The sequence below is a fragment of the Lissotriton vulgaris genome, chromosome 8, assembly GCF_964263255.1.
Source record: "Lissotriton vulgaris chromosome 8, aLisVul1.2, whole genome shotgun sequence".
NCBI lineage: Eukaryota > Metazoa > Chordata > Amphibia > Caudata > Salamandridae > Lissotriton > Lissotriton vulgaris.
The window spans coordinates 1,535,120,661-1,535,132,652 of NC_141696.1; the positions used below are offsets into that span (position 1 = coordinate 1,535,120,661).

At 43.7% G+C, this 11,992-nt stretch overlaps 1 protein-coding gene across 4 annotated transcripts in view; it reads right to left on the reverse strand.

Moving 5' to 3' along the window:
• LOC147700304 (uncharacterized) overlaps positions 1-10,991 on the reverse strand; it is a 123,082-nt gene extending 112,091 nt beyond the window's left edge. Inside the window, exon 1 of one of the 4 annotated variants that reach the window (XM_086935671.1) lies at positions 10,629-10,991. In XM_086935671.1, coding sequence (XP_086791797.1) covers positions 10,629-10,922 — 294 coding nt within the window. In that variant the 5' untranslated portion in view covers positions 10,923-10,991. The remainder of the gene's footprint in view (positions 1-10,628) is intronic. The other 3 variants (XM_086935673.1, XM_086935672.1, XM_086935670.1) reach the window with 3 other exon arrangements.
• Between the last annotated feature and the right edge of the window lie 1,001 nt (positions 10,992-11,992).

An 11,992-nucleotide genomic window follows, 5' to 3' on the forward strand; every position in this document is an offset into this window, starting at 1 on the left:
TACATCCCTGTCTCTAAAGATAAAGAGTCGAGAAAGGACTGGTCGCGGCGCAGCACCTGGTTTTGGCGCTCCGCCGGGCACTCTGTGTGCTCTTTCTATCGAGAAGAATTGGTACAAGCCAGCAGGCCCCACTTCCTCTGTGCGCTGTCAGGCTGGTTCTCGACGTCGGATTTTCACAGGAGTCAGCTGAAAAGATGACAGCTGTCCCCCGACCTCGGGATCCGCCTCTTCAGGTGGGTTTTAATCGAATGGTGTGTTCAGGTTAATGAAAGGAGCCGTGATGTCCGGAGAGCTCCTTTGCTACGAAGCCGCCATGCTTGGTTGCTAGCCACGCCCCCCTTATGCAGCGTTTTTATATGGAACGCTGTTGTGTCCGAGGAATTTACGGCCTAGACACGTTGAGAGGAGAAATACATTTATTGTCGCAGTAACAAAACGGGCCCACAAGCCAGCGCCACACTAATGGTGTAGCTCCGTGACAATCAAGCGAATAATACCCCGAAGCCCGCTTACCGCTGGTGCTGGTCTGGGGGCTGAGGATCTTCATGGCGACGGCGAAACTGAAAGCACACGAGACGCCGTCGCCGTGAGCGTGCACATCGGCTGCTCAGAGTCTGAATTGCAGATTGACTCACGCGCGCGACCAAATCAGTTTACAATCCTGCGCGCGTGAACAGCTCTTGTCTCTTCCATTGACAATGCTAGGCGCTTGGCCAGTTCTTGTCTCCACTAGTTGTCGGCGGAGCCGACAGCTATAGTCTCTCGGCGAGAGTGCGCTTTCGCCAGGGCGAGACCTAAAAAGCGTCTAATGTGCCCACCACCCTATCCCTGACCTTTCTTTTACTCATATTTAAAGGACCTCAATGCCACACGATTACCAAGAACCAGACTAACTTACAGAAATAAAACCCCAAAAAGAGAATATAATGCTTACAGTTCTCTGCAAAAAAAGTCAATAATGTGGCCCAGCCCGGCCTCCTCTGGGCTCGGACGGGTCCACCCTTGGCCCGGGCAGCACCTGCGAGTGTCCCGCGCGCCTCCCGCGCTGCGGGAGGCCTCAAGTGACCTCAAATAAGGGCAGGCAAAAAGAGCAGAGCGTCCCGTGCTGCGGGAGGCCTCAAGTGTTTTTGAGCGCCCCTTGGCGCGGTTTTCTGACGCAAGAGTCCGCGCCATTGGAGGATTCTGGGGGGTGTAGTCCCCGTCCACTTCCCGGTGCTGTGATGGCGGTCGAAGGAGCCAGCAGGAGTCCCACCTTGGGCTGTATTCACGAGGACCAGCAGGGCAGCTGCGAGTGCCCTCAAATAAGGACAGGCAAAAAGAGCACCTGTATCATAACTGCTTTGAATTCTTGAATCCACTAGCCCCCGATGATACTACTGGTAAAAGAGGACCTACAAAAAGACAACAAACCCTCAGGAAATTCAATAGTTAACAGCTGGTAGAATAATTATAACCAATTGGAAGAATCCGGGAAAGCTTTTGACATTAAATGATGGATACACTGCCCTACAAAACGTTTACATAGAAGTTGCTCAAACTACAGAGGAGTAGATATAACTCAAACAGAAGGTAATACAATGGAATACCTTTGTGATGCCTCACCATGCTTTAAATCTGTACTTCTGGGGATGAGGAGGTCTAGAACTCACAAAACACTAGCCTATCCTCAATAAACGTTTTTTATGGCAGCATTGTCCACTATAAATCATGCACGTTTTAGAGAATAATCATGTAAGTGAAATCCATTTCAAGTCATTGGATGTACATTGGTCTCTGAGGTGGCTACTAACGTTTCTTTCTGTTATTAGGGTCATACGTTCTTGCTTCTTTGTGGGTCACATTTGTATTAGGAGGTCAGTGCACTGACGCCACCACTTACTACTTTTTGCAAAACTCTGTTTTTTGCTGATCTGGTTCTTCACAATCCAGCACCAGGATGTACATAGTTTAAATTGTATACAGATAGAAGGGTAACAAACATCATCTCACTGAAAGTTTAATAGAGCAAGTATATTGGTCAATAGGTGAATTGTCTACTGCACATACGCAAGAAAGCCAGGATGCTGTGCAGGAACAATACCCTCCTGTGCCAACAAACAACAACGAGCTGGCTTGTAAAGAACTTAATGTCTCAGGAAGGTTACTCTTATTGGGGCAAGGGGTGTAACTGTCTTCAGATTTAATTAACAAGAAACAAGACTCTCTCAAAGCAGAAGAAGTGAATTTTCCACAAGGTGAATAACTTTGTTGTGTTTTATTTAGTTTCTGAGCAGTTTGGCACCACACAGTAGATCAAAGAGCAACAAAAAATAATGACTGGTCAAAATGACTATCCAAAAACCAAGAACATACTGGGCTTGAGGCACTTTGGATTATTATCTGACAGTTCCAGTTTCTTAGCTGTCCCATTCCAGGTTCTCCCCATGTCTGGAGGTAGTGCTAACCTGTTCCAAATTTATATTCGTTTCCTTGACCACATATGTTAAAAATGTAGGAGAGAAAGTGGATTTACACACGCTAAATGTGAATTGTGGTGGTTATAGAGGAGTACCAATTAAATTATATTTTCTAGAGAGCATAAAGTATAAAGACCGGTTAGCACATTGAAAGAATTATGTAGCTACTAAAGGAGATAACATTTAGGGATAGTCATATCAGAAAATAGTAGAAATAATACTAGCCCTCAACTCCAGTTTTCGCATGCCGGTAATGAAATAAAGGAAATATTTGAAGTTTCGTTAGTGGAAAACTTCTGAGTCAATTTTCAAAAACAAGTTATGCTGCCTGACAAATGATGTTCTCCAGTTACAAGTTGAAAAAGGGTTCTAAACCTGTACTAACTAAAAAGGTGAGGAGAATTTTGATTAGCATTTAAGATGCTGTTGAGGAAGAACTAATGTTTGAAGCTAATGTTACTCAATCTGTAGAGGCCACACAATAGCTAGCTCCTGTGGTTATAGCAAAGAAACCAAGAGGTAGTGTGTGTCTATGCATAGATCTAAGGGAAGTATACAAATGTGCTGTAATGGGCAGATACTTACTGCCAAACATCTCTCAGCTGGTTACACTGTTGCATGTCACTAAATAGGTCTTAACTATTGATCTTAACATCTGCATCCTGACCCTAAAGAGCTTACATTTGTGCCACTTATGGGTTCATTTTGTTTTTTAACAATTGTGTTTGGATTGGTGTCGGTATTTAATTTATTTTGAAATAAAATAAATTGAATCAAAAAACAGTCTGAAAAGTATGGCAATGTACAATGGCCACTTTCCATTACACTCTCTTGCTTCTCCATCCATTCAGAATTATTGTTCTTCTTGCTGTTCATTAGTTACGCATTGCCAAACGTGTTATTTCTTTTGTTTTAAAAGCACTAAGGTATACTCTACTCTTTAAGGTACATTTTCCAAAATGTATAGTTCTTGGTTTTAAGTCAGTGCATCAAAGGTGATGTGCATCTTTCCTCACTTAAACTGGTCCCATGGATTTGACCATACAGGAAGAACATTTGGGAAGATAAGAAGTAGCTGGGGTAACTGTCTGAATCCTTTACCGTTTACTATTACTAAATTCCTTGCAGCTGTTGAAATGTCCATGACAGGAGCATAGCTCAATATCGAATACTGAACGTGTCATCTCAAAATCATGAACATTAATTAAATGAAAATGTACAGGAAAATTATATTTTTCAATGACACCCACCAATTCTTCACTTATAACCGAAAGAGATAAACATGTTTAAAAAGGCATAGAAAAAACAAAAGTTTCTATATGGAGTTTTTGAATGTATAATATAGTCCAGCTTCTTGCTAAATCAGGATTAATACTGGTTTGCCTGGTCTTCTTTTTCCATTTGTGTATTGTACTGGTTTCTTTGGATCTTTCATTCTTTCTGTTTCTCAAACTGGAATGCTTTTTGGGGAAATTATTACGTAACCGCTGCCCTTCACTGTAGCTGGATCCTCTGTGGCTTTTCAATCTTGTCCCAGTGTACCTGTCACAGGTCAGGGATTTTCTTTCTTAATGAATTCTTGTGTGTTGAGACACGGAACCTTGTCCCATCTTTGTCACCACATGTTGAATTCAAATTATACACAAGCTGAATTCTTCTACAACAAGGTTTATTCTTAACAGCATTTTAGTCAACAACAGTTCCCCTCCATCTTCATCAAATGTCTTCCATCCCTCCCACCCAATCACCATATTATACAACATCATTCCATTCCATGCACTAACACCAGTACGTCACACATACCACTCAACTTTTTGCAACACTGTGGTATTTGATTTTTCACATGGTGGTTTCAGGCATGCCACCACTGACTGTAAAGGGAGACTCACGATTATTTTAAACTAAAACATTTTTAAAAATCTAAGCAAAAATTAAGCCTGCTTAAAGCAAATTGGGATTTTTAAAAATATTTTTAGTTATTGCTGGTTACATTTATTTTTTTGTGCTCATTTTCAGCACTGGATAAACAATAAATTAACAAGTGTATGCATTTTTCAAAAGCAGTGGTTTGATAGAAGGACTATTGGTGGGTACTGCTTGAGGAAATATCCAATGGATGCTTAATGAATGTCCGGTGTAAGGGGTTCTAGATTGTGTATAAAATGTTATATTTCAAATTGTGATCAGCTAGTGTGAAGGCTCCTGGTGGACCGGCCGTATAGCATATAATTTTGATGCCAGTAAAATATATAGAGGAAGGGTTTTTTTTTTTTTTTAATGGGCACAAGATGTGGTGAATGGTCTGCAAAGTGAGTTTGTGGAGGTGCTGTTAAATCTTGTTGTCAACGTGCTTCTAAAACACAGTAAGTAAAATAGCTTTAATTTGTGTTTTGATTTTAAAGTTCTTATTTCCCATTTTTTGTGTTAAGATGCAAAAGGGAGAGGTTGTGTTGGGTCTTGCTTGGGGACGTTTCCAAAGGATGCTTCAGGAATGTTCTGTTAAAGGGATTCCAGATTGTATACAAAAATGTATATTTCAAATTGTGATCAGTTCAAATGGACGCTCCTCGTAAACCTGTCTCTCTGTACAGGACTTTGATGCAAATAAAATATATAGAGGACACTTTGTTGCATCGTCTCTCCACCTCTACTTGTCGTTATTACATCTGGCTGTAAAACTGTCAATATGCAGTCAGACCACAGTGTGTTCTTGAGGGTCAGAAAGCGAAAACAGAAGTGGCAGGCTGTAGTATTCAGCTGCAATGCAGGCCAGGCTGGTAAAGAAGGAAGGTTGACGGGCGCACCATATACTGTCTTTAAGCTGGGCATATTAAGATAGTGAGAAAGAAAAACAATACCTTGTAAAAGTGTGTATACTGTCTTTAAGCTGTGCATATTAAGATAGCAGTGAGAAAGAAAAACAATACCTTGTAAAAGTGTGTATTATCTTTATTGAGATGTATATAGAATCTTGTACATTGTCCCTTATAATTGCATTCCCTACTTCTTGTTGTGTGCATGAGCCCCTCATACTGTGAAACTTCTAAGCCTCCCACGGCAGTTATGAGTTAGTAGTTGGCGTTTATTGCCTAAATAAACATCTTCTCACCAGTTTGTCTTCTCCTCATGCTTGTTACTACAAAATGCAAATGCCAGACCTTTTTTGACAACATTACTTGGAATATTTATGATGCATTAGACTGGGAGACAGGCCTGGCTCCAGGAATTTTTATTGGGGTAGGCCAAGAATGCATTCGGGTGGGCCACTGTGGGCCCGATTTGTCACTTATATGTTATGTTATGTTAATGGAGCTTATATAGCTTACGGTTACCCTGGGGTGTCCTGGCGCTAGCCAGGCCTGCTTCAGGGCCCTCCTTTACTCTTCTTAGTCTTACAAAGGCCCAGTAAAACGCATTATTCTCTTTCCGAATCTCTTACTAAATGTTATCACTCTCAAAAAAGTGTTTTTTTCCATGGAATGTCCTTTTGATGGGAAGAGTAGGTTTCTGAGGTGGGAGTATCAGGCAAGTGACACTTCTCGGGCTCTCCTTCATGACCTCCACCTCGGGTTCCCTCACTGCCACCCTCCACCAGCGCCCCTCCTCTCTCCGTAGCCCCTCCCCATGACCGCCTCCTTAGATTCCCTCACTGCCACCCTCTACCAGCGCCCCTCATCTCCCCGTAGCCCCCCCCTATTGACCTCCTTCTTGGACTTTCTCACTACCAACCTCCTCGAGTGCCCCTGATCTCTCCGTGGCCCCTCCCTCTATTGACCTCCTCCTTCTCTAACTCCCTCACTGCCACACTCCACCAGCGCCCCTCATCTCTCTGTAGCCCTCCCCCTATTGGTCTCTTCGGATTCCCTCACTGCCACCCCTCCACCAGCGTCCATCATCTCTCTGTAGCCCCCACCTATCGACCTCCTTCTCGGATTCCCTCCCTGCCACCCTACTCCAGTGCCCCTCATCTCTCTGTAGCTCCTCCCCCTATTGACCTCCTTCTCGGACACCCTCACTACCACTCTCCACCAGTGCCCCTCATTTCTCTGTATGCACACAAACAAAAGTGAAGCGGAGGCACAAATATCCTAAAGATTCATAATAGAGTAGAGTACATTCAATTATTCCTATACACTGGTTCAATGTCCCATCAAATTCACATATATTTGAATAAGGTCATATCTCATGCTCATTCCAGGTCATAACCACAATTTATTTATTTTACTTTTTATCTGGTTAGGACCAATAATTATTTTATATGTCATCTTAAACAACAAAATCCAACCGAACACATAAGCACAATAAAATTACACAAAAAAGAAATAGTTGCTTCCTAACCCCCAAATTTACAAAGAAAGTGTCCGTTCCTCAAGAATAATGCGATCAACTGTGAAGTAATCCTTTGCACATTAGAGGTACCCTATCCAGCTCTAAAAACTTTCTCTGCGTGCATGTCCGTTCTTAAGTTTTATTCAATATTCAACAGATTCCTCCTTCTCCAATTGTCGACACGTTTCAGCCCCATTAGTTGGGCCTCATCCGGACAGGGGTGCAAGGAACAACCTAAAGTACAATTTCAAAATATGTAAATGATCTTACTGTATTTCGAAATACCTACGGATAAAGTACAAGGCTGCTCTGAAAAGCCCCAACAAGTGCTTAAAAACAAGTGAGTCTGGTGACAGGATCAAAAGAAGAAAAGTAGACACCACACATGTACATACCAACTCAACCATATGTAGAAAAGGAAAGGTAAAAAAAAATCCAGAAATCTAAGTGCATCCAGCCACCGAGTGCTCAGATCTAATCGGAAATAAAAAAAAGGGGTATATTGATCCATTCCAAACCTGCTGTGTATTCTACTACTAAGTCTCCCACTCAAAAAAGCCACCCCTAAATGTCGTCCCGCCTGGGGAGTGAAACACTTACTGCTGGATACTGCCGTAGAATTGCTGGAACTAAAATACAAAGCAATTCCTTGCGTCGAAAGATGTCATAACAACAGTTGCTTGAATACTGCCCCACTTCTAAGGCAAAACAAAACACGCTCTACATCATATAACTTATAGCAATATAGTGCAGATAGGCCTAAATGTTGCGCTAAAACTGTGTACCAATTCAATCATATATAGAAAAGGATAGGTTAAAAAAAATCCAGAAATCTAAGTGCATCCAGCCACTGAGTGCTCAGATCTAATCAGAAATAGAAAAGGGGTATACTGATCCATTCCCTGGCTGCAGTGAATTCTACTACTAAGTCTCCTACTCAAAAAAGCCACCTCTAAATGTCGTCCCGCCAGGGGAGTGAACCACTTACTGCTGGATACTACCTTAGAATTGCCCGAGTTAAAATACAAAGCAATTCCTTGCGTCGAAAGATGTCATAACAACAGTTGCTCGAATACTGACCCACTTCTAGGGCAAAACAAAACATGATCTACCTCATATAACTTATAGTTATATAGCAATATAGTGCAGGTAGGCCGGAATGTTGAGCTAAAACTGTGTACCTGAAAAAACCTCCCTCTCTCTGTAGCCACTATCTCATATGCCTTTTTATTTGTTGTATAGCGCTATTCATATCAATGTAGGGTGTCACAATACTTTACATCAAGCACTCGTTATACAGAGACAATCAATCATGCAAGTATGTAAATCAGTCTACAGCGAATGTCACATAAGCCAAAGAGGATTACAAGGTGTAGGAATCACATGTCATTCATACTGGTGGGCAGTATATTTTAAGAGGGCTTGGTCTGGATAAGCACAAACTCCGGATTAGGGGTTGGCTTTAATGATAAAAATGCCCAAACAAACTCTTTTTAGCAACATTAGAATAATGAAAGACTGGGGAAGTTCTAACTATATTACAAACACACAAAAAAGCTAAGTTCTAACTATATAATTCCGGTTTGCATGTAGCTCTTTGATGATAGTTCATAGGTCCACTGTCCTATGATAGGATTGTAACTTTTGAACTAACTGCAAGTAACACAAGAATCTCTGTGACAAAGGCAGTAACCCACGAAGTTATCCACCTAAAATACAGTTTATTTGCATTTCAAAACTACCAACAAACAAGGATTGGCAGGATCATTAATTACCAGTTATCTGGACATTTTTATCGTTATCTTACGTCCGTGGCAGAGGCCGCCTTGATAATGATAAAAACTGTTTAAATAAAGCATACATGAAGCATGTGTCTTGCTGGGCCTTCCCTGATGATTTTAAAATGAACAAAAGCCTGACATTCCCTCACCTACTCAGTTTAACATTGCAGCCCGATCAGATAAGTAGCTGCAGGGTCAGGAAAGATAAATCCAAGAATGAACTTTTTTTCTCCAGTGTGAAATAGAAAAGGAATTATCCGCATAGCAGAACGGTTAAGGTTACCCGGCGCGAAAGAGAGGATTTGACCCCTTCGCCATGCCCCTATTTTACCAGCACAAGTGGGAGGGGACATAGCCCACCTTTCTAAAAGGAGATGCTGCGTGATTGGGGTGCCTATGAGAAAGAGCCCGGGCCCCGTCGCGGAACTCCCTGAACAGGAACAAAAACAACGTTTGGAGGTACATTTTAAATGAAAGTGGCCAGTTACTACTGGCCTTTGTGCTGTCACTGCCAGAGCTGAGGCTCATGTTTGGGTGGGCCTGGCCCACCCGCTAGAACCAGGCCTCCTGAGAGACGTTTCACCTCCAAGTAATAAAAGTAACGCTAAACAGATTCACAAATATTTCGCAAGAGAACATTAACTTTCTTGTTTTTTAAGAGCATCTTGAAAATGGTCCAGTAATGGCTTTTTATCCGCTTATTGCATAAATGAATGCACTCTCTCAGTTTTATGCCCGATGCGCCCTAATAAAGAGTCCCTGTTATTTAGTGAGCTGTTGGCTGAACAGAAAGATCACCCTCTGCTTGGTCGCACATGTGGTGGCCAACAGAACTAGGCAATTTCCCTTCCCCCGCGGACTCCGTCAGAAATCTGGGTGTAATGCTGGACTCCGACCTCTCTTTCAGATCTCAGGTCAATAAAGTCACGGGAAGGTGCTTCAGCACATTAAAAACCCTCCGCAAAGTCCTTGACCTACTCCCCATCAATGCCAGAAAGACACTAGCACATGTCCTAGTCACACCCCATCTCGACTACGGCAATGTCCTGCTCTGGGTCCAAGTAAAAAATGCTTACACCAACTGCAATGCGTACAAAACGCTGCTGCCCGCTTGGTACTCAACCTACCTCGCAGAGCATCTGGGAAGAATGCTCTAGCAAAACTTCATTGGCTCCCGGTCAAAGATAGCATAAAATGTAAAGCCTTGTGCTTTACGCATCGCATTGCCCAGGGAAAAGGCCCAGAATATTTGCAAAAGCTCCTTACAATCCATCGTCCCATCAAAAACCTGAGATCAGCCGAAGCGATGCTGTTCAAACTCCCTGGCACCCGTAGAGCCAAGATGGGTGGCCGCTCTTTCAGACACCTGGCCCCTAAGCACTGGAATGAACTCCCACTGGAACTTCGCATGGAACCTTCAGAAACCAGATTCCGCGCCAAACTCAAAAACTTATCTGTATCCAGGCATCCACCGTCCCTCCTACCTCTGACCCCCCGCTTTCACTCTCCTTCACTCCTGTTTCTTGAGCTATAGTAGCATTTTAGCGCGGGGACACACTATTTTTAGTGTAGCCAGGCGCTTTAAAAATGGTTTTATTATTATTATTTATCTCTCTGGTGAATAACCTCTGCCACTTTCGATATCCCATCTATCAGACTTGGGGTGATTTGTGCCAAATGTAAAATAGCTACTGTTAAATGTAACACAACACATGACAGAGTACAAAATAGAGGAGGTGGCGTAGCGGCTAGAGCGGCGAACCTTAAAGTTAGGGAATAAGGCTCGAGTCTCGGCAGGAACAGTAAACTTCCTGTGATTCTCGGCAAATCACTCGCTGTCACTGTGTGTCTGTCTGTCTGTCTGTCTGTACCACAACTTCTGCTCAAGTAAAGCTCAGATACCTTCGGATCGAGTTAGCGCTATATAAAATGAAATAAATATAAGAAAAAAACGTAGAACCGTTTCCCATTACCACAGCCCAGTCTCGTTGCAGCACGGATTACCACGCACATCGTAATGTTTGCATACAAAGACACAGCGTATGTACAAAACATTACGCACCTTGTCCGATTTCGGGAACGCCATAACGTCAGGTGCAAATGTAGTTTCTGAACTGTGACAGGCCGGAGAGAGGCCCGGAGCCCCTCGCCACAAATACTCTGCTATTAGTGAGCAGAAACAGCCCACCCTCTCAGTAATAATGAGACAAGCGCACACCGGGGCCTTCCCTCGGGAAAGAGACAGGTAAGAGGACGCCGAGGCCTCTTTCTCCCTGAATAACAGGATCACAGCGCCCGCTCCCGCACCAACTGCATCAATAACCGTCATGCGTAAACCGAGCTCTGAGGAGCGCATGCGCACGCCCGTGACCCCTGGCTGAGCATGCGCATAGAAAATATACTACAGCCCTCGTTATCAAACTGCGCATGTCTAGACTGCCAAAGAGAGCTCACATGCAGAAACACTACAAGCCCGCGCATGCGCAGACTGCATAAACAAATGAGCGCGTACTCGGAAGAAGAACGCTATTTATTTTTAGGTTATGCATTGCCCCTTCTTTTAGTTCCTTCATAATTTTAACCCTTTCAGAGACAAGCAGGTCTCACTCTTTCAACACTTGAGCCTATTGATGACCGCATGGCCGGACGTAGAATTTTTGGTGCCCTGGGCAAAAATAAAAAGACACGAGGCCCTTTCTAATTTTCATGTAATATGTCATCAAAGGAAGTGACATCATCGGGCAATTAATCTTCTGCATTATTGATGTGACTTGCAAAATGCAACTTCTTGGTAGTAGATGTGATCTCGTGGGCACTAGGCCCACGTGCTTTAAATGTGCCGGTACTGTCCAAAGTACCGGTACTTCTCAAGGGACATGCAATACCTTTAATTGGAGAGTACCAGCACTTCTCAGAAACAAGCTGGTACTCTGCTACAGAGCACCTGCACTTTTGTTTTTCAATTTTAATGCTGATCAATAAGACACTCGGACACAGTAGTAGGGCGCCACACCACGACTGAACCACCGCCCCACACCACCACCCTCCGCGCCTGGACCCCGATCAGCACCGAAGACACCATCCGCACGATGAACTCCATCCACTCAGGATCTCCGGCCGACGCCTGCCCTCACCACGTCTTCAACAATGCCGATGCTGTCATAGCACCCCACCTGCGGGACATCATCAACACCTCCTTCGACACCGCTACCTTCCCGGAGGGCTGGAAGCACGCCGAACTCAGCGCTCTACTAAAGAAGCCATCAGCCGACCCCACCGACCTCAAGAACTACCGCCCCATCTCGCTGCTCCCGTTTCCTGCAAAAGTCATCGAGAAGACCGTCAACAAGCAGCTGGCCGCCTTCCTCGAGAAGAACGGATCCCTCGACCTCTCGCAGTCTGGCTTCCGGGCCAACCACAGCACCG